At 35.4% G+C, this 27828-nt stretch overlaps 1 protein-coding gene across 1 annotated transcript; it reads right to left on the bottom strand.

Annotated features, from left to right (window-relative positions):
* Positions 1 to 73: 73 nt before the first annotated feature.
* stxbp6 (syntaxin binding protein 6 (amisyn)) lies at positions 74 to 27828 on the bottom strand. Its single transcript, XM_055172439.2, has 6 exons — positions 27652 to 27828; positions 22202 to 22399; positions 7109 to 7239; positions 6858 to 7023; positions 1647 to 1804; positions 74 to 618 (listed from the first exon to the last, which is right to left on the bottom strand). Exons 2-6 carry the CDS (start codon positions 22353 to 22355, stop codon positions 595 to 597), a joined length of 633 nt encoding a protein of 210 aa, XP_055028414.2. The 5' UTR covers positions 22356 to 22399; positions 27652 to 27828; the 3' UTR covers positions 74 to 594.

Below are 27828 nucleotides of genomic sequence, written 5' to 3'. Positions count from 1 at the left end.
GTTTAATCACAGCATGTATTCTAGCTGGCATGAATTTTGTTACGCGATCATGATTTCAGATATTTTCAAAAGAGAATCCAGCTGACGCAAGACTTTTTAATGTGGTCTCAAACTTTTGGACCCCAATGTATATACACTGTATGTTGGAGAGAGTATGAACCGGACATCTGTGAAACTGAAGCTTTAAGATCTCTGAGGTGATGTGCAGATATTTCAACAGCTCAGCTTGTGCAAGATTCACTACATATTCAAATGATCCATTAAGAAGGTCAGTTTATTCAGATAATAATATAAAATTATCAAAACATTTTTATTTATGACAACAAAAAAACAAAATAAAGAAGGTAAGATAAAGTTTTAGGTTTAGAGATTCACTGTTAGATTTTTTTTACAAAAAAATTGCACACTAAAATGATTTTGTGATGTCAATTATTAAAACTCGTATTATGTTAAAATGAACTAGAAGAGAAATCCTGCGTTAACAGGGAAAGATGTTTTTGTGTGACGTTCAACGTTCTCATCTGTTTATGCAAATCCACTGAACGTCTCTGACAGAGAATAAGTACCAGTTTCCCATAAAGATCCCAAAACATCTTAACACTTGTGCTTCATGGCGAGCTGGAGAGAGAGAGAGAGAAATAAATAATCCATATAAGATCTATATGTACCAGCAGGAAAATATGTCACCCGTAAATTTGTAAACAGCCATCACTCCCAACTTCACAAAGACATTTATACCCCTGAAAGTGTCCAGGTCATCAATCAGTTTAAAGTAGGCATATTCAATGTTAATACGAGATTTAAAGGTGCAGTGTGTAATTTTTAGAAGGATCATTTGACAGAAATGCAAAATAATATACAAAACTACATTATCAGTGGTGTATAAAGACCTTTCATAATGAACAGTTATGTGTTTATTACCTCAGAATGAGATGTTTTTATCTACATACAACGAGGGTCCCCTTACATGGAAGTCGCCAGTTTGTGCCGCCATGTTTCCACAGAAGCCTTTAACGGACAAACCTTTTTACTAAGTTGTCTCCGACGATGACATGTTTGTCCGGTGGCAGCTAACGTAGCTTCTCTATGCGTTTCAAATGCAAGAGGTGAGCAGTGGACTGAGTCGTTGGTTGCAATGCAAAATCTCACCACTAGATGCCACAAAAATGTACACACGGCACCTTTAAGTAAACCCTTAAAAATTGAAATGACATCAGTTGATCCAGTACCAAGCATTTATCTTTTTCGTGATAGCTAAACAGCGCCCAAATTCAGTAAAACGTGCACTTGCATTTTGTTCCTCCTATATTTGGGCCCATAAATAAAGTACATTATTGTAAAAACTTCTCAGGAAGACTAACAATAGTTTTCAATTGTGAGAGCAAGACAGACCTGTTAATGTTTCTTTTTAAACCTTTCTTTACAGCACACACAGGACCACATAAAATATCCTGTGAAACTCTTTCACAACTATAATATCTGTCACTCACAATCTGTGAGTTTATCCAATGTGTCAATCTTAAACTGTCTTGTGTCTGATTATAATGTTGTTGAGAGTTTAAGCGCATGTGCAGTTTCTTCTCATTCATGCAGGATGACACCACATCAACACAAATGCCTCTTTATATTTCACAGATATGACTGACCTTGTGTGCAGTGTCAGCGAAATGTTGTGCGCTGTTCATCATCTCGCCCGTCTTCTCCTCGACGCGTCCCAGTCTCTCACCGCGTTCATTCAGAGCCTGACTGGCCTTCTGTACGGCACTGCTTACACTGGCAGTGGCGCTGTGAAGAACACTGTTACCTACATCATCACACAAAACAACACATCAACTTATACTCAACTTACTCGTGCACACAAGATTTTATTTTGTAATAGGTGTCTTCTTTTAGTTTGCATGATCTTTAACAAGCATCACCATGAACATTAGTTTTGCTTTAAAAATGACTAAATCTTTTCAAACTGACTTGTAGGCACATGTAGTTTCTTTTTTTTGATGACATTTGTATTATGACTACTTTATAGGCATGCCGGGTTTATGTTGTTAGGTTAAGTTTAGGCTGAAGCTCATACATAAAACTGATACAGTATTTTTGTACTGAAGTGCCAATTTTATCCACTAGATGGCGCACAGGGAATATTTGGAAACAGAAGATACATTTCAGTATATAAAGGTTCAGCGTCTCATTGTCATTGTTGTTCATATTCACCACAGTTATGGGCTTGTGCAAGCTTGTATTGGGTTCAGTTTGTGCCACGGCACTGGAGACAACATCTCTACCACGTCTTGTGTTACAAAAGATAAAAAACTGAAATTGGGATGGTACTTTCTTGGTATTTTGGATTATTTGATCCAAACATCTGCAGCCAGATTCATGAGTAAATGATATAAGACTGTAAGCAGTGATGAACATGAAACTCTTCAGACGGCACTGTAATAAAACATGCAGCATTTTTGATAAATCCAACATATTTTAATATTACTTAAACAATTTCAACTTCATTTTATAAGTTATGTCAACTTTCACAAGCCCAAACTTAAAATAGTAAGTTGAATTAACTTGCAAAACCAAGTTGTCAAGCTGCATTTATTGCGTGTGTGTGCATGTGTGTGTGCGCGCGCGTGTGTGTGTGTGTGTGTGTGTGTGTGTGTGTGTGTGTGCGCGCGCGCATTACGACAAGAATATATAGATTCCAGGTCCAACTGTTTGGCTCAACATTCATTCATTCATTCATGCTTTACTTCTTTCTAAAGCTCGTCTATAGAAATTATTGCGAAATCAGCTTCATACACAACAATATCAACATGTAGTAAATCTTTTACACAAGATTGAAATTAAAATGAGACCCAGACACCATACAGATATTTATGACATGAGGGGGTTAATTACAGTCTATATATATAATTTATTTCCATATTTTTCAAATGATTATTTAAAATAATTATGATATTAAAGACTATAATGTGTCATTTATAGACCTTAAGCATCATGTTTATGAGAACTGTTACAGTGTCCTGGCATTCATTCAGCTGGTTTAGATATTTGCCTAAATGCAATCATACCCAATTTTTTACCCAACTTCTTCATGGTGTCCTGTTTTACTGGTTTAAATGTAAAACAAATTTTTTTTGTTGTTATTTGTTAAAGGTGCAGTGTGTAAATTTTAGTGGCATCTAGTGGTGAGGTTGTGAATTGCAACCAACGGCTCAGTCCACAACTCACCTCTCGCTTTTGAAACGCATAGAGAAGCTACGGTAGCCGCCACCGGACAAACATGTCATCGTCGGAGACAACTTAGTAAAAAAAGTTTGCCTTCTGTAGAAACGTGCCGGCACAAAATGGCGACTTCCACGTAAGGGGACCCTCGGTGTATGTAGATAAAACGTCTCATTCCAAGGTAATAAAAACATAATGGTTCAATTAAAAAGGTCTTTATACACCCCTGAAAATATATACTAGTCAACATTTGAAGTGGATCAAAAAAAAGTTTATCACAGTTGTCCTAAGGCAAGAATGGGTATTAGGAATTGGTTTTATGTAAACTTTTATTAAAGGTTTTGATCCACTTCGAATGTTGACTAGTGTAGTTTTGTATATTATTTTGCGTTTCTGTCAAAAGAGCCTTCTAAAAATTACACACTGCACCTTTAATGGCTGCAGGCTAATTCTTGTATTACCCAAAAAATAAAACTATTAAAAAACATGATAATTGAATCTCTGAGTCAAAGCATCAGTGAATGGATGATTAATATTAATGACATCACACTACAGGGAGGGGGCACTAAGTGAATTATTGGTTTTATTTATCTTCTTGACAAATCACGAGAATATGAGCTGTTTATATGAAGCTTTCTTTTATCATTATAATACTCGGTGATCTTCAGAAGGGGACTAAAAGGAGGTGTCAGTCAGAAACACCCAGATAAAGTAAACACTGTCTGCAGGGCTCGATGTCAACACCTATCAACAAATGTATATATATAATTCAGTGGTGGCGGTCGGATAAGACAGCTGTTTCTGTTACTTGTACAAAGGTTGAATATAATTTTGTAATTCTTTAAAGCCATCTGCTTTTGTACATTTGTATATAAAAGTTGCCAGTAAAATTCATGTGCATATTTGACTGAGCAGTGTTTACTGCTGTTGTTAATAAATCTAAAGTGTTTGTAGGTTTTTTAGTGTTGATCTTTTCATATAATCTTATACACAGCTGCACCACTTTTATTAGATTCTTTACAAGCTACTCTATTTATGCCTTACTAAACTGCACGTTTTTCATGAAGTTAAATATATGATATGATCTGTAGTGTTATACCAGATATATCAGGTTATATATGTAGTCTTAATTTGAGTGGTAAATATGCATTTGAAGGCGTTTTAGATCTCTGTGGGTTTTATTATCACTAATATCTACAGAATGTCAATTGTGCACAAGAGAGTACTCAAACATTTCCCCACTTCATGCAGTGCTAAAGACAGAACACATGTCTTGCATGCAACATGTTATTTATCACACACAGATCTGAGGTTCGTCAGATTTGATCAAATGTGAGACGTTGTTTTATGCAGAATAAAGCTGATCGAGTGCTGTTGTCTCCCATAGTTTTTGTCCCACACCTGAGCAGCGTCACATTATTTGTTTTGCACTGGTGTGAGACTTAAACTGGAGTGGACGGAGGGGTCACATCTTCTTCAGCAGAAACTTCATTCATCTTCTAGGACTCATCATCATCATCATCATTCTTTGATAAAATATGTTGATGTAATTCATTAGTTAACTATAGACACCCTGCTTAAACACTGAAATTGTTATATTATATTATATTATATTATATTATATTATATTATATTATATTATATTATATTATATTATATTATATTATATTATATTATATTATATTATATTATATTATATTATATTATATTTAAGCAATATCGCTCAAGGAGGAGTGTGATATAGCTCTATATCATCACGGCTGTGATTAGGCCAGAGGCACGAGGCCGCAGGCCGAGTGCCGGAGGCAATCACAGCCGTGATGATATAGAGCTATATCACACGACTCCGAGAGCGATATTGCTTTTATACAACAGTTCGACGGCACACGTTTGAAAAACGAAAACTAGAAAACAACAACGGAGTAATTTTAAAAGCCTCTTTGTTTGAGAGCTACTTCTTCCGCCACGGATTTGAGGGCGGACAGATTGACAGGTAAAACTTTCGGCTGCTTTGAAGCTCATAACAACTCAATGGACGGAAAAGCCGTTTCTTTATATTACCGTTTCTTGGTCACAAAGTGTAGTTTTAAGATTAGTTCAGTCGAGAATGTATATGTATTATATTTAAATCTGCAGTCGATTAGTAAAGATAGCGCCTGTTTGAACGTTTGCTTAGTGAGATTCGGTACGAATGAGAACCAAAGCATGAGCGGACGTCAGTGTTCACTCGCCCCGCTGACCACCGCCCTCTCTGGGCTACATCTCTGACAGAGATACCCTGGCTCTGATATTTGTCTTGTTTGTTTTTGATGGTCAAAATGAGATCAAATCAGCAGTATTTGGTGTCATGATCAAACTATTACTTGTTTTCTTATTCATATTTAGTGTCTTTTGTGTTGTTATTGTTTTGGCGCGAGGTAAAAGTGGATAAAACTACTTATATAACGTTACTATTGCTTTCTCATTTATTCTTAACGTGATACGAGCACTCGATTATTATTATTAAACTTTGTTCTTGTCAGTATTATATAAAACGTTTTTTTATAAGTGTCAGAGAGATGTTTTTGCATGCTGCTTATAAATATATCAGTGGCGATATCTCATAACATGTTTTAATAGTCACGTCACAATAAAGTTAATGATCAATGTCCACATTTAAAAGCTGCGGTGCTTACCTGCAGTTTCACGGTGTTTTCGCGTTCTGATAAGAGATATAGCTCCAGAAAAACGAGTGTTTATATTCCTCTTTCCAAGTGTTAATCGTCCACATGATGTGACAAGACATTAATCCCATTAATTTTAACGTAACATCCAAGAGCGCTGATCTTTGACGGAATAATAACTTCTGATTGGGGATTCACAGACTGATTTATGAGCTAGTAAACTAATGAGACACACGGAGAGTGTTTAAAAACAGGGCGTCTGTGTTTTTCCATTCAGAGATGAGCCTGTTTAGGACCTCCATTCACTAGGTGGCGGAAAGATACGAAAGGTGAAGCGGTTACAGTGCCGTTATCAGTACAATATCGCATAGCTCTTAGCCAATCAGATTTGAGAACCAGAAAGAACTGTTGTATAATATATTATATTATATTATATTATATTATATTATATTATATTATATTATATTATATTATATTATATTATATTATATTATATTATATTATATTATATTATATTATATTATATTATATTATATTACAAAGTTGCATTTACAAACAGATTTCATCAAATGAACTCAGAAATGAAATACAGTCAGATTGTGAGCTCTATTGTGATTGTTTGTAAATCTCTTTCTGGCTCACAAGCAGGCAGATGTATAGATGTTTCCTGAAGTTTAAATGAAACGGTTCACAGAGTCCTGCCAGGCGACACAATCTGCGCATCTGATCACACAGAGATGCTTTGTTCTGCTTCCCACACTGAAAACTAAACACTAAAGACAATGAGCACCACTATCAGCTGTTTCACAACTTCAACAAAACAAAATGATAATATTTATCGCATCTGGCTCGCAGTCTTAAAAGGAGGAGCTCGACTCCAGCACGTACCCCATAAAGAATTAAAGTCATTTTAACATGAGAGGAGGAGATGATGTATTTTAGTGTTATTAAACAGAACATAAACACACATCTCACCTTCCAATATTCTTGATTGACAGTTGATAAAATTAGGTTTTCTTTCCGACATGTAGCGTTGACAGGTGTGATGTAAGATATGGATAAACATGGACTTCTCTCCAGCTGAACCAGCGGTCCACTGATCTGATCCGTTCTCAAACATCAGGTCAAACTCTGGACAATCCTACAAAGTTAAGGGAAAAATTTATTAAATGGATCAAAATATCTAAGAGTAATTTCCCGATGCAGAAGAGTATTCATGGACTCACTCGGGTGGAGTCGAAAGCGTTGACTTCTCTCAGCTGACTGATGCTCCACTGTGATCTTCTTACAAATGAAGATGACCCCTCAAACTGCTTTACTTTTGTGATGAAAACTTGTGTAGGTTTCTTATTGGTCACTGAAAATCAGGGGAAATTCAGAAATTTACATATTTTAAGGGTTAGTTCAGCCCAAATGAAAAACATGAATTCTTCAGTAGAAACAGTAAAGAAGATTTGTCCACAAGTGTCAGTTCTTTAACTCTTTCACCGCCAGCATTTTTTCTTTAAATTGCCAACCAACCCCAATATTTTTTATAATTTTTACAAAAGTTTAATATCAAATGAAAAATATATCAAATGAAAGAACAGACCCTCAGCTTTTAAACAAAAAAAAATCTTCATCCTATCTTTCTTTGTTTTCTTTTTTAATCATCTTTCAAATATGGGTTGTTTTTTTCCAAAAATACATAATTTTGAGCAAAAAGCTGAGGTAATTGCATTTTTGTGAAGAGCTTTTGTTAGAGGTCAGATTCACGGTACGTTCACACGAGGCGTAAGCGTTAACGCTTCCCATTCATCTTTTAATGGGTAACGTCATGCGTTGCCAAACTGAATTGTAGAACCATCGGCGCCAGAAGCGTTAACGCTTGATGGAAGACACTGGGCCAACAGCCAATCAAAGTGGCTGCTACACATGCTCCGGTCTTCCATAAACGTAATAGGCTGGCTCTGTCTAGGTTATTTGCATAAGGCGATCTGACGCACATGTTGCCGCTTGATAAATGTTTAACTTTTGCCGCAAGCAACGGCAGTGACGCGGCGTCAACGGATCCACAATTCAGTTTGGCAACGCATGACGTCACCCATTAAAAGTAAATGAGAAGCGTTAACGCTTACGCCCCGTGTGAATGCACCATAAGTAAGAAGCTACGGTAGCCACCAAAGGACAAACATGTCATTGTCTGAAGCAACGTTGTGACAAAACACTCTCTATAGAGCAGTTTGTCCATTTAGGGCAAAATGGCGACTTCCATATAATGGGACCTGCGGTGTATGTAGATAAAAATGGCTCATTCTAAGATAATAAAAACATAACAGTTCATTATGAAAGGTCTTTATACACTGATAATATGAAGAGTTTCGTAACATTTTTGTCAAAACATGTTTATTATTATTATTTTATCATGTTATTATTTTGTTTATTGGTGCTACTTAGCTGTATTTTTTAAGTTATGAAGGTTTCAATCAAAACAAACCAACTGCAGTTGAATTGATATAAGTTGGCATGAACAACCTAAAAACTAGATTTTTGAAAAATTTAAAAAACGGAGTTATCTCGTGTTGCAACAAAACTCTTCATATAGTTATGTAGATTATATTGCATTTCTGTCAAGAGATCCTCTTAAAAATTACACTGCACCTTTAAGTCAAAAGCAGGTGATTGTTAGGAAAATAATTTCCACAAGCTCCTTTTGACAGATATCGCACCTGTGCACTTGCATTTTATAAATCACCAAGAACCAAGAACCAAGGTTTCAGCTAAAACATTTACCAAGAAATAAACTTAAATTTAAAAGTTTTTTTAATAGTATATCTACCGGTATGTTTAAATGCTCTGTCTCATGGCCTTATTAAACAGTAGAGAAAACACCACACCCGGAGTGAAGGACATCCGGCACACAGTGAACTCTTTCACAGGAATCTCACATGAAAACTGTTTATTCAGGCCTCTGTCTACAACACTCCCATTTCTCTCACTCTCTCCTTCTTTCTCTTTCTCTCTTTTGTCATAGGTAAGGGCTGTGCAACACCAGGATTTTTTCATGGAGAAGAACATCAACATCCACTCTGAGATATTTGATCTGTTTATCTTTCTGTGGATTAATTATTATATGTGGCTTTCAAGGTCTAGCAAGAAACACAAATGGCCAAATGCTTCAGCACACGTGCATAAATACAGCAGTATGAGTTCTGTCTGAAATAATCCTGATCTATTACATCTGGACGTGTGGAACTCTGACAACGTCAACAAATTCCAGTAATACTTAATATTTCTGGAGAAGACACAACAACATACTCAAGCAGACTTTTAACTTTGGGTAATGATAAGAAATTTAATAAAGCAATAAGCCCCAAGAAGCAGTGGGGTTACCAGTGCATTTTATAACAGCTAAGGGGCAACGATGCGAAGCGGAGTGCCTAAAACCCCCTTAGCTGTTATAAAATGCACTGTAACCCCACTGCTTTGCGGGGTTTATTGCGTTTATAAAACGTTTACTTCATATGCATAGCAGGGTTTCACAAAATGAAACACAAATAAGTTGTAATTATATTAGTACAAATATTACTCTTCCGCCAAACAAAGTAGTTCCTCAGAATCAAGTGTGACTGCAACCGAGCGCAGTTCACAAACAACACCGACGCAGCAAAGACACAATGAAAATATGATTAAAGACTGTGGTGTTTATTTTCATTAATCAACATTCATCTAAAATATACATTAACATTTATATCGTGCAACTGTTGAAGTGATGATCAAATATGCTTGGAAGCATGCTGAACTCTTTCCTCGTCAGCGTTTTTTTTTTTAAGTTGCCACCCAGTTTTAGTTTAATGCCTTACAGAAAAATTATCTTCTTTAAATAAACATAAAATATCAAATGAAAGAACAGTCCATCCGCTTTCAAACAAAAACAAACAAAAAAAACCGTTTCATCCTACCTTCATTTGTTCTCTTATCAGTTATCGCCTCTTAATAGCGGAGATAATTCCATTTTTGTGAAGAACTTTAGTAAGAGATCAGATTCAGAGCCATCAAAACTTACACGTCACGCTAAATCCACCACAACGCTGTTGTGTTGAGTAAATGCGTCAGTGTTTAAAGGACAAGTTGGGTATTTTACACTTAAAGTCCTGTTTTCAGATTGTTTATGATGAAATAGAACGGTTTTGACTGAAATTTGGACATATGCGGCTGCCCCGAGAACTTTTGGGTGTTTGTGTTTCACCTCCACCTCTACAGTGGGTTTATAGGTGTACAGGAACAATCCTTCCTAAAATGCATTAAACTTTCATTTACAAAGACGTGAAACTCAGCGAGTGGTCAGGGATGTTCACTGATATGCTGCTCACACAAAAATCGCTGCAAAATACATACTTGTGATACTTGTGATGCGGTCTGAACCGTGGGTTTACCGGGGTATTTTATCATGGCTTAGAATGCGTTTCAACCAATCAGAATGAAGAACCAGAACGAGCCGTTTTATAAGCTGATTTATCGAGCACAAGTGCAGCTCTGAATAGAATAATGAACACATGACAACTTCATGGTCTCAAAATAAATACGAATATATAAGCAAGTGTAAAGATTTTGTGGACAAAGTTTTGGGACTCCAGTGGCTTTATCTTCTGAGAGCTCTCAGCGTTTACTGAAGATCAGCAGTAGTTTGTTTCCTAAAGGCTACTTGTAAGATCTCACAGTAGGACAACTTTCACATCTACAGGACCCCTTTGATTCTCAGAGAGTCGCATCATCATTAACATCTTCATCATCATCGCTGTTGATCAAGTCAATACTTACAATCATGAGTGTCTATATAAAGTTATAATATTAGACCCTCTTGTTTCACTCAGAGATCATCAGTCAATCAAATTAAAGTCATTTTTCACAAGTTTTATGTTAAATGTTTCATTTTAAGTTTCTGAAAAGACAGTCTGCACATAGATGTCAGCAACACATCAAGATTTATTCAGAAGAACAACACAAACTCCTAATAATCAACGAGACCAGATCAGACAAATCAATCCAATAAATCAACATGAAAGAGTTTGTGGAAAAACTCCAACCAAACTATAAACCCAGCAGGACCTTCAGCATCAGACTGATGATACAAACACGACAACTACAAAACACCACAGCAATAAACTCATTTACTGTCACTGTGTGGAAACAACAAGATGTTATTAGACTCATCTGATGAAGAACATCTTAAAATAGAGTTTAAATTACACACTTAAGGTCTCTGTGTCTCTAAATGTCCTTCACACCAACTTTAGTTTCTTCTTCAGAAGTCGTCATCAACAAACTCTCAGGTTAAATACAGCCAGAGATCTACTGACATCATCAGCTGATGATTATCACACAAGATAAAGTTAACCAAAAAAAACACTTTATAAAAGTATTCATTCTATAGAAATTCTTTATCATTTACCAACCTCACACAAAATCATCTGGAGATTAAAGGTGCCAAAGAATGCATTGTAATAATCTGTTAAATAATCTGTTAAATTCTTCTCTGTCATCTACATAGAAGGTCTGTGACTTTATTAAGTGCAAAATTACACAGAAACTGTTTTAAATGTTCATTTACAACCTTGTCCCTAAACTGAAATGGGCTGTTATTACCTTATTTGGAAGGGTCATGAATAATAATGTTGAGCTCGGCTCTGATTGGCTGTTTCACAGCGCAGCTCATGTCAGTAGCTCATAAAGCAAACTAATCTTATGTTTGAGTCTGTATCAGACAAAGATTCAAATTTTGAGGAACAACCATAGACTGTATAGACGTAGTGTCTCTAGCGGCCCGTTAATAAATTGCAGTTTAAGTCACTTCTGAATTGGCTTCTTAGCAGTCACAACTTTAAAGGATTTTCCAACCCCAAAATGAAAGTTTACTAGTGCTGCCTCACGATTAGTCGCGACTAATCGTTTGCAGAATAAAAGTTTTTGTTTACATAATATATGTTGGTGTACTGTGTATAATAATTATGTATAAATTCAAACACACATATGCATGTATAATTTAAAGAAAAATATATATTTATATAATAAATATTTATATTTATATATATATATTTATATATAATGTAAATTATATAAAAATATAAAACTTTATATACACATGCAAATATTTCTTAAATATATACATGCATGTGTGTGTTTGAATTTATACATAATTATTATACACAGTACACCAACATATATTATGTAAACAAAAACTTGAATTCGGCAAACGATTAGTCGCGACTAATCGTGAGGCAGCACTAAAGTTTACTGATTGTTTTCTCAGATATTTGTCTGGGGTTTTTTTGTAATTTGTAATTGCATTGAATGGAGATCAACATTTCAAAGCTTAAAAAAGTTCATTCATCCATCATTTAAATAATACAAAAACTCCAGGAAGTTAATAAATGTGACGCTTTGTGAGGAAAAACTAATCATATTTGAGCATTTTGGAGATTTGAAACAAGTTGAACCCAAGCAAATGTCATTGAAAAGCATGTAAGAGCCAGGATATTATTTAATATAACGCTGATTATGCTTGCCTCAGGAATAAATTACATAAACATCTCGGATAAGATATAATCGGATATAAAGTAAATAATCAGTCAATTTTCATTTTGGAGTTATCCTTTAAGATGAGTCTCAGTTATTAATCATTCAATAAACAGAGATAAAATAAATGATTTAGGTAAGTGCAAAGAAATCCAAAACTTTCTCAAAAGAGCATGAAAACATATTTATGGGATTACTTTCATATTTTCACTTTCCAAAAGTCACAGTAAAAAGAAAAACTCCGATTCACGATTTTACATTTCCTTTAGTGTGTATTAGTTAATGTTAACGATATGCAAAAGGTACAAACCCCAGCGCAAATGATGACACGAGTTAACGTCTCCAACATAAAAGAGATTTATGTTGGAGATGTTAACTCACGTCATAATTTACTGGAGTTTACTGGACTACAACAGTCTGACGTCATTATCATAATCCCACCAGCTTCTGAATCACAGCCTGTAAATTAACTCCTGTTAGCATTACATTGTGAGCGAATCTTTTAAACATGGTAATGAGCGTCACATTTCCGGCTGACATAAGAGGTATTCCGACCAATCACAACGTACAGATTAGCTGGCCAATCAGGGACACGGTGCTTTTCAAATCTGTGCGTTTCAGGAAGAGAGTGAAATCTGGAGCTGTAAAAATGCACGGTATGTGGAAATTTTATTATACCTAATACACAAAATAACATTGTTTTTAGCAATGAAATAGGTGCTCTTTAAATGAAACAGGAGACACAAAGTGTTGATGTATGGAGGAGTTTGATATCTTAGAAACCATATATAAACATACGGTTAGAGATCTGCTCTGATTGTAAAGTTAATGGTCTATAAGAAACCCTGCCGTCTGACTACTTTATTTCACATTATGTTGCTCTTTACTGCTGAGATTTTAATGAGGGCTTTTTTCCACAGCGTTTAAATAAAACTGAAGATGTTTCAAACACCACAGGACATTATCACAGCTCACGACACAGCTCCTCAATATACATCATACATAAACTATACGATAACACATGATGACATACAAAAGCTGTGAGATGACCACTCATTATAATACATTCACATTATATCTTTTATTTAATGTCTGCTCATCTGTCACATTGTATGTACAACAAAACATTGTGTTTCATCACATGCTCTATAGGTCTACGTTATTATTACGTAAAATTATCTTAATGTTATGTCCATATCATGTATTTAGTTCAAAATATTGTCTGTAAAGTATTCTGTCGATTAAATATGTGACCCTGGACCATGGTCATAAGTAGCACGGGTATATTTGTAGCAATAGCTAAATTAAATCATTAGGATATTAAGTAAAGATCATGTTTCATGAAGATATTCTATGCATTTCCTACTAAATATCTAAAAAATGTATTTATCATTAGTAAAATGTGTTGCTAAGGACTTCATTTGGACAACTTTAAATGTAATTTTATCAATATTTAGATCTTTTTTAGATTCCAGATTTTCAAATAGTCGTATCTTAAATGTTGTCCTATCTACATCAATGGAAAGCTCATTTATTTAGATAATGTATAAATGTAAATTTCAAAAAATGACTCTTATGACTGTTTTGGGGGTCCAGGCTCACACATATCTAAGACTTATGTTATATCTATCGGACTGATGATCTTACCAACCATTTTTACACTGTAAAAAAATTCAGTAGAAATTCAATGTTATTGCAGCTGGGTTGCCGGTAATTTACCGTAGATTTAAATTTATGTTATTTACTGGCAAGAGCTTGTTCAAAGTTAAATACATTTTTAATATTAACAAGTCTTTATCTTTACAGAATAAAACTATACAATAACAGCCTCATGCAAAGCATTCTGGGAACCAGAAATCATCATCATCCTTTTTCTGTTTTTTGCTTCAGATTTTGTTTCCCAGAATGTTTTGCTTGATGCTGTTTTTTATTTTTATTCTGTAAAGACAAAGACTTGTAAATATTAAATGTTCATTTAACTTTGAACAAAATGTTGCCAGTAAAAAACATAAATTTAAATCTACGGTAAGTTACCGGCAACCCAGCTGCAATTTCTACAGAATTATTTTTACAGTGTACTTATCTGAATATACAGCAATTTTTATACAAAAAATCAAGAGAATTTACCTACCCTCATATCATCCAAGATGTTGAGGTCTTTCTTTGTTCAGTCGAGACGAAATAAATTTTTTTGAGAAAAACATTTGAGGATTTTTCTCCATATAGTGGACTTTAGTAAACCTCAACAGTTTACAGTTTCAAAAGGACTCTTAATGATCCCAACCAAGGCATAAGGGTCTTATCTAGCCAAACCATTGTCATTTTCAAAAAAGTACTTTTAATCCACAACTTCTTGTCTTGTGCTCGCCGTATGGAAAGGTCACGCGTTACATATGTGAAACGCACGCTTGCTCCCCATTTTAAACAATAAACTGACACAAAGACATTAATTAGTATTATTCCACATACAACAACATCGGTCCGCTCCTCTTTCTTCACACTTGTAAACAATGGAGGTGTAGTTTCGCATACATCATGAGTGACCTTCCCAATGTAATTACGTAATACATATGGGTGCGTCACACATCTAGTGAAAGATGAGAAGTGGTTTTAAAGAACTTTTTGGGTGAAAATGAGGATGGTTTTGCTAGATAAGCCCCTTATGTCTCGTTTGGGATCATGATCCAAATATCTTCTTGATTGAACAAAGAAAGACATAAACATGTTGGATAACATGGGGGTGATGAAATTATCAGAATTTTTAATGAAAGTGGAGTAATCCTTTAACTCTTAATTTCTCACACAAAATCTCTTAATATGAAACACATGTAGACATAATATTAATGTGTGCTCATGTCTTCATGTCCTGCATTCTGATCATTCTTCTAAATCCACAGGGAAGAGCCGAACCCTCTTCAGATCTGCTCAGAGTTTGGCTTTACATCAAACACTTCTACAAATCCACTTCAGCTTTTCTACACTACTATAATTCTGGTAAAACCTCTGTGAAATCGCTTTACAAAGCTGAAGATTTAAGTTGATTCAATACTGATCTCTTGAGTAATGCATTTCTTTGGCACCTTACTATACACACGACAAAGACTTCTGAATCAAAAGATATATTTCTGATTCACTTTCACTCATAAACACTGTTAAATGTAGATTATACTACATGACTTATAGAGGTGATTTCCCAGACAGGGATTAGTTTAAGCTAGGACTAGGCCTTAGTTTAATTAGGATATATAGTTTTAATAAACATGCCTTAGTAAAAAAATTACTTGTGTGCATTTTGAGGCAAAACAAAGGGCATTGATGTATTTTAAGATATGCAAGTTGTTTTCAGTTTGGACAGCTCTTACATTTACTTTAGTCAAAGACTAGTCTAATCCCTGTCCGGGAAACCGACCCTTAAAGTACTAGTCATTAATACTCAACTTAGAATTATTTTCCTCAGAAACAACTTAACTTTCATAACATTCATGTATCTCACAGCAGGACAGAAAATCTAATGTAAGTTTATATCAATCTCAAAATCAAACCCAATAAACAGAATTCAATTCTAAAAGTGTGCTTGAGCTTGACATGGGACAGCCACTTTGATTCAGATCATATGAGCGATAAATCATTAAACAAAGTATCTGCTTCACATTCAGTCTATTCTAAATTCTATTAGTAATAGTGCTTATTTTGACCCATAAAGCTCAAGAGCACACTAAAGTCACTTTATTTCATGAATGAGATCAATTTAAATGTTTTTGTGACTATTGAAGATGGGTGTGTCATTCAGCAGGACAGATGAAGATGTGACCTTCTCTCAGAGAGAAACATCTGTTATAATCTCATCTAACCTTTACATGTTTCTGAGTCAACAGCAGGCCATCGTGATTATAAACCGTCCTGCTGGTTTGATCATGACATCTCAAGGACTGACTTTAAACTTGATCTGGGTTTCACAAAAGACACGGCGCCTTTGATCACACAATATAAACGTTTCGACTGCTGGAAATACACAAACACTGCCTATTTGTCTGTCTGTGATGTATAGATAGATACATACATGAGTTATCTTTTTATATAAAAAACTATAAACTGTAATGTCAAGCCATAATGTTAAATCTACACTTATATAACAACACAAGCTGTAAGTATGTTTTGTATCTTCTCTTGCTCTTTTTAATGTATGTGGGGAGTGTAAAGGTTTCTGAAACTTAAAGACACAATGTGTCCTCTACTGGTTTACTTTCACTTTCATTTTTGTCATCTGGGCACTCCTTAAACCCCTTAAAGCTCTTTTAACTAAATAAAACATTGACAAAGTGAAAGTGCAAATGTTGTTTGTGCTGAGAAAGATTACAAAAATATACATTTGTGTAGTTTGATTTGATAGTTATACAGTTGACAAGTTAAAGACATATGGACACTTATTTTACACTATCAACAAGAAATAATACCACAGCATTTCTGTATGCTATTGCTGTGTAAGCTTAATTATAACAAACATGAACAACTATTATTTATGCATTTTAAACAAGTTAATAACAACAGAGCACAGTTTTAATCATGTTTGTCATTCAGTCATTAAATCCTCATAAAAGCGACTGTCATACGTTTCATTGTGCAAGACATGTTTGGTTTGATATAGACATGATTAGTTGTTGTACATTATTGTCTCATTGCTTGTATTTGAAGACTTCACAGTTTCACACTGGAAATGTTTAAGATGTAACAAGAAATTCTGAAGGACAAAACAGGGAAGGCATGAACAATACTAGGAAACATCACAATAAACATAAGTAAATAAACATGTGCCAAAGTAAAATATCTGAAAATACTATATTCAAAAGTATATACTTACTGTACCACAATGATTTCTTCAACATATCATTCCCATTTTATTTTGAGAATTTTGCAACAGATATCAAAGATCTAGACGTGTGATTTATATAAAGATGTATACAGATCCAGTATGTTTGATTTCGCACTAAAAGATTTTATATTTGTAAATCTGGACCACAAAACCATTCATATGTTGCGCAGGCCAATAATACATTCATCATTAATAATTATGTGTTGCTAAAGACTTCATTTGGACAACTTTACAGGCGATTTTCTCAATATTTAGATTTTTTGCACCCTCAAATTCCAGATTTCTTAGACAAATATTGTCCTCAACTTTCTGTTCAGCTATATGTATATGACAGGTCTGGTTTTGTGGTCACATATATCAGTGTTTACTTTCCCATCATTATATTGTCAACATTGTTCTTTGCAACATTGTTTAAATTTCAATCTTTTGATTATCGCACAAAGGCCCCACCCTCTGTTCATGCCCCACCTCTATTGTGTACTCAAAATGAAAAATTGACAAAAATGCCCATCCTTAGCATATAGTTATCATGTTTATATTGTTTCACATGTTAATGTTGATCAAATACTTGTACTGCACATGCTCAGGATTTATCTTTTTGTAGCCAGAAAGGCCAAATGTGAATATTATTTTTACTTTAAATATAAGCATGATGTTGGATGTAAAACGCAAACCCAGATTTTGATACAGAAGAACTGCATCATTCATACATCAATATCTTCGATCAATTTAAATCTAAACTAAAGACATTCTTCTTTAACAAAGCATACACATAAAATGTCCAGTAAATGTACTTATCCCGCAATAGTTAGTTTGTCTAGAACAAAGCATTCACATAACTCATTTGGGTAATATACTTATGCTGCAATAGTTAGCCTGTCTGGAACGGAGCTGATTTAAACCACAATAATGTATGACACTTGCATTACATGTGAACGGCCCCTACACTAATAGGATTCCCTGTCTCGTCCTCGACTCCGAGGACAATGAGACAAACAGACCCAGTTCCTGCAGCTGTGAAGGTCATCACACCACTGATCTACTGACTGTCCTTCAACGTGATGCCCAGCCAATACGTGACCAACGACCACCAGAGGAACCAGTTTAATTCGCTTACCCGTTCACATACCCTATATATATATATATATATATATATATATATATATATATATATATATATATATATATATATATATATATATATATATATATATATATATATATATATATATATATATATATATATATATATATATATATATATATATATATATATATATATATATATATATATATATATGTATATATATATATATATGTGTGTGTGTGTATTTGTATGTATATGTATATGTATATTTATATAATATATATGCATCTCTCTCAGGGGTTTTTCTCCTCCTAGGAGTTTTCCCCCTGGACTAGCCAAGAGGGTTTTTATCCTAGGGGTTTTTTCATCCCCTGGACTTACTTTACTTACTTAACTTTACTTACTTAACTTACTACTTTAGCAAAGGAGCAAATGGCCTTGTGTTCTAGAAACAGATTTAGCGTGAAAATATATAAACTACAGTATTATAAACTAGAGGTGATGGTTAGGTGAACTGTACAAATGAAACATCCATAAAAATGCTGTATAAAGCTGTTTGGACAGGAGTTTTTGTGCCAACATTCCAGAATGGCTGCCGGACAAAGACGCTTTTCTATTTGTTATTTGCCTCCCAAATAAGCATTTGGTGAGGGCAATTCTTGGAATGATACTGGAAGTCAGAATTTAGATGAAACAGAGTCATCATTTAGTGTTTCAATGTCACAATGTTAAAAAAACATCTAAAAGTTACTTTTATATCTGAGCGTTCAAAAGTCAAAATTGGGAGATGGGTATTTGTTCTGTGTTGACTTGATGGAAGCGCTAGTAAAGTTTGATCACAGTAATTAAATAACAACATCTAAAAATGAAAAGCAACAAGGCAATTACAGAAAGGCAAAGTTACAAAGTTTCAACAACTGCTACAGATCATAGATGTTTATAGGAAGAAGTAGGGACGAGGGTTTGCTTTTTGTTTTAATATTAAAAGAGTATTCAACGTGTCAAACATTTACAGAAAATAATGAATGTTTTCAAATAATGAGAGGATACCTGTGGTTAATTTGTACTCAAACAGCAATGACTTGAGCTTAAATGTACTGAATGTGTTTTATCTCTGAACTGTCTCACATTAAGGACGAAGTAAAGTCCATTTTTCAAGTGTACGTGAGGATCTGCGTAAAATGCGTAACCCAATTTTCGTCAAAACAGTGCGCACGTATTGTACGTGCCCCACCGTTTTTTTTTTTTACATTGTACACATAGGTCTTTATGTAGTATGTAGGCCATGAGAGGTATTGAAATTTGTCGCAATTTGTATGCGTCGAACATCAGCGCACGTGTACGAGTCAAATGAACTATGCTTTGCAAGGCTGTTCACGTTCGTTCACGTTCACATACAAAACAGACAGCATTTTTGTCAAATCAACATAATTGGTTAAGGTAAAGTAACATAAAGTTAAACCATTTCAACTTGTTTTTTTAAGTCAACTTATCACAGGTCAAAACTTAAAAATAGTAGGTTGAATTGACTCGCAAAACCAAGTTGTTTTAACTTCATGCGGCAAATTATTTTACAGACGTGAATACGAATAAATCTGTGAGGCAGTTTGGACATATCTTGGCCATAAAAAGATCATGTGTTGATCTCCCCAATATTCAGGACATCTCTTCTGGTTTTTGTCAAATAACAGGTCTGCATTAGAAAGGCAGTGAAGTCAGAGCGATCTTCTGTTGTTCATTTACTCGTGTTTTGGACTGTCCTGGGCTATGACACAACTTTCTTTGAATCTGAGTTTAGAGAAACACACACACACACACACACACACACACACACACAGTGTGAGTTTCCTCTTGAGTAGTTTGGAATTCATTATTCCCGTGGTGACTGAGGCGGTCAACCGGCCCCTCATTATTTATTCCTTTACCATGATTCACAGCTGGAATGAGACTTCTTGATGGCATTCCGAGGGAGGAAACGTCCCCACTTGAATCATTGTTGCCTTATGAGGTTACACATTATTCCGATAGTTGACGTTTTACTAAGTATAAGTAATATTGCAATTTCTTTTCAAATACTATCCATAAGAATATTAGTAGACCAGAGGTGTCCAAACTCGGTCTTTGCAGGACATCGACCCTCCGAGTTTAACTGAAACTTCCCTCAACACACCTGCCTGAAAGTTTAATCTGCCTAGATAAGACCTTGATAAGCTGGATCAGGTGTGTTTGATTAGCTGCAGAGACACCAGCCCTCCAGGAGCAGGATTGGACAGCTCTGTACGGTCTGCTTTATATCTGCTAACACTTTCCTCAAAACACCAATACTTCAATGAGAGGTAGTTGACATGTAGTTGCTAAGTTACTTGTATAAAGTGGACTACCGAAATAATGCAGTATATTTTTTTGAGAGTTGTTGTTTGCATTTCATGTTAAGGGATTTTCATTGTGTTAGATCCAGAAACCCATCTGTGCTTGTACAGAATTAAACTGTGCCTTACAAAGATATTTTAAAAATGATGTCACTAACTTGGAAAACAAGTAAATCCAGTGACTAGTTTTCTTTAGGCAGATTAGTTCCTGGTAATAAAACTCTGCATTCAGAATGAGGAAACTTTTATACCCTGACTACTGTTGGCTGTGTAAAGCATTTATAAACTAAACAACTTGCTGGTGTTAGATGTGAATGATTGCCAGGATGTTGCTAAGGTATTCTGAATATTTTTGTTTGTTTAGACACATTTCTATGATATTTTATATAACTGGAAACCCTCTGCTGGAGCTTTTTACCCATTCATCATCAACCAGGCATAAATCACTCAATCGCACCCATTGGCTGAAGGTTTCCACCCAAAAATCAGGACAGTGTTTATGTACATTTCATGCCAATTGCCAATTTTACTTAATTCTTTCATGTTGTGATAGCTTTAAAAATCTATTTACCAAAGTGAACTTAATTTAATCTAGTACATTCAACAAAAAGTGTGTCTTGTCAGCTTTACTTAAAAATTATTTGTTCCGCCAACATAACATTGTTGCATAAAAGTAACAGATTAATAAAACCAATACAGACTTGCATCTCATTGGCTGAGGATTCTGCAGTGTATTATGGTTAATTGTTGTTCTGGCACACTCTTGGAGAAGTGTAGCCCCATTAGATAGATACGCAAGTAATAAGTGGCCAAATATGAGTCAATGATCTGATTTTAGAACCAAACAAGCAAACAAACGGTTTGGAATGTTACTTTGCATTTCAAATATGTTTATGATATGTTTGATATACTGTAATAAAAAAATAAGTGGACTTAAATTTTAATTAAAATGGTTGGCGTTTATAAAATAGCATTATTCAAATTTTGTGTCATCATTAATTACATTTTTATGTTCTCAATTTTTATTTGTTCACTCTAGTAAGGTTTGTTAAGTTTACTTAAACTTCTTTTGTAAAATGAACCAAATTATTGTTTGTTGGGATTACTTTAACAGATTGTGCGGAACCTGTTGACATAATATTTTGAATTAAATCCAACATTTCTTTTTTTAGTGACACAAACACCACCAACTTTATTATTTTTTTAATTATATTTTTTGCAAATGTGTTTACTTTATTAAAGGTGGACTATGCAAATTCCAAAAATAAAAGTAAAAAAAAACTCTCTCCCAACAATCAGTTTGATGGGATGTATGACGTTCACATTGGTCATGATTGACACCAAGATCAGATTATAGGTTTGTTTAAATTAAAAACCCTAAATTTAAGCAACAACAATAATGACTTTAATGGCTGTCTTAGCAAACAGTAGACTTTACCTGATAAACAAATGAATGTTGAGTAGTCACCCTGACCTCCTGTAGCCAAGAATGGGATCTTCTTCTTCGTCCGTCTCTTTACCTGTACCGCTGCCAGCATCCGTTCATCATTCGGTGTGAAGACCGCCTTGTTGAGGGCGGCTTTTCCACTCATTGTGATCGAGCGCAAGAGCCGGACGATGGCAGGATCACTTAAGTCTAATAAGAGAAAAATTACTTTTTAATTTGTGACTCAAGTACACAGCTGGAAAAACATCACCTGAGATCTACTGTACCATAAGTTAACTTTTGTTCCTTAAACTCAAACTTTAGGTTGTCAAGCGGCGCATGCGCACAGGTTGTCAAGCGGCGCATGCGCACAGGTTGTTAAGCTGCGCATGCGCACAGGTTGTCAAGCGCCGCATGCGCACAGGTTGTCAAGCGCCGCATGCGCACAGGTTGTCAACAGGCTCAAGCGCACAGGTGGTCAACCGGCGCATGCGCCCAGGTTGTCAAGTGCCGCATGCGCACAGGTTGTGTCTGTTTGATTGAATGAACAAACCCTTCATATTAACATGATTCTCCTGGTATCCACCTGGATCTCTATCACATCCTGAGAAGCGTTATAAAACCTGAGGGATGTTGACTGTATTTTCACTTTGACATGTAGATAGGACTGAATGGGTAAGAAGTTATCAAGTTGGGCTTGTTGACATTAGCAGATTGTTGACTTGGTAGGGTTGTTGCATGATTTTACAATGTGTACTGTATTTAGGTCATGAACAGTGAAAGCTGTTTAATACTGCTGGCAGTAAATTATATTTATGTGAACCTTACCTGTGGACTGAGACTCTAACTAAAGGCCAGAGACAGTGAGGATGCAAAGAGGGATTTATTTTTTACTTTCCTTTCTTTTCAAAAATAACATAGACATGCTAGTGGCCATGTAAGGTGGAGAAAACGTGAGTGAATTTGGAGACAAAAGGTATCATTTTCAGATCCTGTTAAATACGAGAGCTCAGTTGTAGAGTATTTACCATTCATTCAATATTAATCCTCTGTCAAACACAGGTAGTACTATTGTGACTAAATCTACACAAACCTTTAGAATACTGACAATAAGTGCCATTCATTAAAATCAACACCCGTCATTCCTGTCACTGCTGTGGTTACTTTAATATTGTATGAACTTATTATATATTATACATGATAAATAACACCTAGTCAAGCAGTTGATACATCATGAATACAAGATGATTATTGTCTTAAAATTAGAAATTAATATCACAAACAAATAAAGACAATAGAGTGCCCTTTAAAAACTTTCCAAACCACACAGAAGTGACACAAACATTGACCCTGTCTGTCAATGTTTGTGTCATACTGCTGCCAGCAGAAATTCTTTATAATATAACAGAACAAAGATTCACAGTTACAGTCAATAATCTGAACAAAGGCACAACAGAAGCCCAAAATCATCATGAGCCACCATTAAACTGCTGTCGTATCTGTAGCGTCATAGATCAGAAATTTTAAGAGTTATGAAGAGCTCAGATGCAAAACCATCTGTGTTTAGGTTCAGTAATTTCACTTTAATGGCAAAGAAAAAGTTATTAGTCAGGTATTAGTCATTGGTATTAAACAAATTAAACTGTCTTTCGCTGCCAAAAAAAGAAGAAAAAAATGCATGCAAAGATCTCCACTCCTAGTCTTAAGTCACGGTACATTCGCACGGGGCGAAAGCTTTAACGCTTGACAGGAGGCTTGCCTAAAGCGTGGCTAACAGCCAATCACAGTGGCCGCAACACATGATCTGGTCTTCCATAAACGTAATTGGCTGGCTCTGCCTACGTTATTTGCATAAGGCTATCTTATTGGCTGACGCATGCGTTGCCGCTTGAAAGGTTGAGAAATGTTCAACTTCTACCGCGAGCAACGGCACTGACGCGGGGCCGATGGATCCACAGTTCAGTTCGGCAACACATGACATCACCCATTGAAAGTGAATGGGAAGCGTTAATGTTTGCGTTTAACGTGTGAATGTACCGTGACTCTTCACTGTATTTTCTGAAAAAAGGTAAAAGGCTCAAAAATGTTGTCAATATCTTGATATATTCGAAAAATGAAATATGAAGAGATTCGTTGCAAAACGAGATAACCACCGTTTTTTTAATTGTTCAGAAATCAGATTTTTTGGTTGTGCATTCCAATTAATTTCAATTCAACTGCAGTTGTTTTGTTTTGATTTAAACCTTCATAACTTAAAAAATACAGCTAAGTAGCACCATAAAACAAAATAATAACATGATAACATAATAATAAACATGTTTTGACAAAAATGTTGGATCAAAACCCTTTTATAAAAATTTTGAACAATACCAGACCAGTTCTTGTCTTAGGACAACTTTTTTGATCCACTTCAAATGTTGAGTAGTGTATATTTTTGTACATGCATGCCAACTGTGCGTGCGTATGGTGTGTGCGTACGGTGCGTGCGGTGCATGCATACTGTGGGTACGGTGTGTGTGTGTGTGTGTGTGTGTGTGTGTGTGTGTGTGTGTGTGTGTGTGTGTGTGTGTGTGTGTATTCATATATACAAACCATGTGTGCGTGCGTATGGTGCGTGGGTGCGTACAGTGCCAACGTGCGTGCGGTGCGTGAGTGTGCGTACGGTGCACGTGCGTGCGTACATATAAACCATCCTATTTATCGTATATATACACAAGTCAGTAATATGTAAATCATTTAAAAGAAGAGTACGTGTATGGTGCGGTGCGTGCGTATGGTGAGTACGGTGCGTGCGTGCGGTGCATGCGTACGGTGCGTGCGTACATACATACATTGTATTTATCGTATATATCATTCATTTAAAATATTTTTTTCAAAGAGTACGCGCACGGTGCGGTGCATGCGTTCGTGCGGTGTGTGCGTACGGTGTGTGCATGCGTACGGTGCGTGCATACAAACCATCGTATTTATTGTATATATACACACACAAGTCATTCATATATCATTCATTTAAAAGATTTTTTTCAAATAGCTTTTAGTTGGTGTGAGGGTAAAGGGTTCATTCATCAAACTGAGAGTCTGTTATAAATCTGCATTAAACTTCAGTGTCAGCATTCACTGCTGATGGTGGCCCACATGACTGTATTTATGTTGTGTCTGGATAATTAGACAAGCTTCACAAGTAAATCAATAGATGGAAGCTTTCAATAGGCAATTTTAATGCTGGGTTAGTTAAATGGTTTAGCAACTACATCAGGGTTTAATTTATATCCATGCATCACAATATCATAACTGATCACACACAGATACGAAAAACTGTGCGCCTGTGAAGTTTCGATCTCTATCGCTTCTTAAATAATAAAATTAATCAATCACAGCTGATACTGTATGTAGTTTTCCGAGAGGTGACATCAACGTACAGTCTTTATATTCTGAATACGCTGCAGGTTTAACACAGAAATATAAATCAGACTTTAATGTAGACAGCTTTGCTGACTAAATTGCATCTTTTGATATAATATCTGTAACATAACTGTTTCAAACATACGACCAGGGCAACTATGGCAGAAATAAAATTATATATATTTAAATTACAATGAAAACAACACAAAACTACAGAACGCACAGGAAAAGACTAAACCTGATTAACTTCTGGACATTTAAGTATTTCAACTTCCAACTGAGCAGATGCTGTTCCAGGAAAATATGACATTTGAACATAAAAACTTGGACAGTGGACAATTACATGAAACATAATAAGTTGTTAATGCCTAGTGGTAGAGGATCTGAATGTTAATATCTACTGTAAGTCAACCACACCCACTGACTCCCATGAGCTGTAAAAACTTCACATTACACCATAGAGCGGAAAATATAACTAGCAACTCAACAATGACTGAACTAATACCTTTACAAACACTATATGCTTATTTAATCCCTTATAGAAAAGTACTGCAGAAGTACTATGGTATAGTTATCTATCAGACTGTCATGGTACTGAATAATACCACATTCATATGCAAGTGCACTACAAAAAACATTATGTTACAATCAAAAATATAAAGTTACTATTACAGCAGTCAAGCTAAAGAGACTCTCCCCTGTCTTTCCTTAACTTTTGGCAGTTCATCACTGTGTTGAATCAGCAGTAGGTGAGAATTATTGCCAAGAGTCCAATAGACGGCCATGATTCAAGAAGCCTGATGTAGACAAACTTAATTTACTGAGAAAGACGCTTATTAAACATAAATCAACCAAAGGAACTGAATAACAGCATCAATCTGGTCTTATTCACACACCACACACACACCAATATGAGATACATTTAAATGGGACATATCATGACAATCTGACTTTTGTCCATGTTTAAGTGCTATATTTGGGTCCCCAGTGCTTCTATTAACCTAGAAAATGTGACAAAGATCAACCCAGTTAGTAATTTAGTTTTGGTAAACCATAATCTATGCAAGCATGTGAAAAATTAGGTCATTGAAATTTGGCTCCCCTTGTGATGTCAGAAGGGGATAATACCACCCCTTAATCGGCACTATCCAACCACAGCACTGCCATTTAGTACAGAGATCCGCTCATTTGCATTTTAAAGGACACACCCATAAACAGCACATTTTTGCTCACAACTACAAATAGGCAATTTGAACATGTTATACTGTAATAAATGATCTGTGGGGTATTTTGAGCTAAAATTTCACATATTTACTCTCAGGACATCAAAAATGTGATATCTTAAAAAGTCTTGTGAAATGTCCTCTTTAAATTTTTTAAAACTTTATGTACAGTAAATGGGACCACTACATTGTAATATTGTATGACAACACAACATTTCTTGTTGAAAACACTTCATATTATTCAGTTTTATAAAAAATATACTGCAGACACATTCAGTAATGTTTATTTATGTGTGCATTTCTAATGCATGTTCTTATTTAAAGTAAGTAGTTAGAACAACTGCAAAGTTTATTTTACATAACTGTACCGAAATGTAACGTTACAGGATTGTTGTGAAAAGGTTTTAGCTGTTAAACCGAGTGCTGTGTCGTGACTCGTGTCACATCTCTGAAGTCGAGGCAGGCAGCTCAGTAGATTTGGAAACACAGTCCAGGTCTTATTTTAAGTAATTGTTTCCGTCTGTTAACTCTCTCAACTCTTGTGTTTTATCTATAGCAAGTAGCTGTAGTGATTCATGTGAATAAACAACCTATTAAATCAAATTAAACCTCTTTACAAATGCCGATAAAAAAATCACTTCAGTCTCTTCATTTTTCTCGTCGCCAGTGTGTTTGTATCGCGCTCGCGCGCACAACAGTGTAATTGTGTGAGTTTATGAAAGCGTTATTGTGATGTGTCACGTTGTTTTCAGTGGGTGACATAAACGCCTCTAAACTTCTTACATAACTACATACTAACACTACTAACTAGTACAGTTTACAGACTTTGTGTCTTACCTCAGCGCGTCTTCAACTCTGTCCATCTGCAAACGCGCGAAGTTTCTCGGTGTGACTGAGCCCGTCCTTCATCAGCTCGCCACCGTGTGTGTGTGTCCGTGTTTCATATGCTCGTTCCCGTGTGTGTGCGTTTTTCATCTGCTCGTGCCCGCGTGTCTGCGTCTCTACACCGCGCAC

The sequence above is a fragment of the Misgurnus anguillicaudatus genome, chromosome 7, assembly GCF_027580225.2.
Source record: "Misgurnus anguillicaudatus chromosome 7, ASM2758022v2, whole genome shotgun sequence".
Lineage (NCBI taxonomy): Eukaryota > Metazoa > Chordata > Actinopteri > Cypriniformes > Cobitidae > Misgurnus > Misgurnus anguillicaudatus.
Note: the sequence above shows the minus strand (reverse complement) of the source record. Positions and strands in the feature narration are given on the sequence as shown.

What these genes read in the sequence shown, in the direction of transcription:
- stxbp6 (XM_055172439.2), bottom strand. Translation starts at nt 22,355, where the DNA reads ATGAGTGGAAAAGCCGCCCTCAACAAGGCGGTCTTCACACCGAATGAT. An exon ending in ACGCTTTCGACTCCACCCGA is followed by an intron (nt 7,024 to 7,108) that starts GTGAGTCCATGA and finishes TTAACTTTGTAG; the next exon opens with GATTGTCCAGAGTTTGACCT. An exon ending in TCGCTGACACTGCACACAAG is followed by an intron (nt 619 to 1,646) that starts GTCAGTCATATC and finishes CTCTCTCTCCAG; the next exon opens with CTCGCCATGAAGCACAAGTG.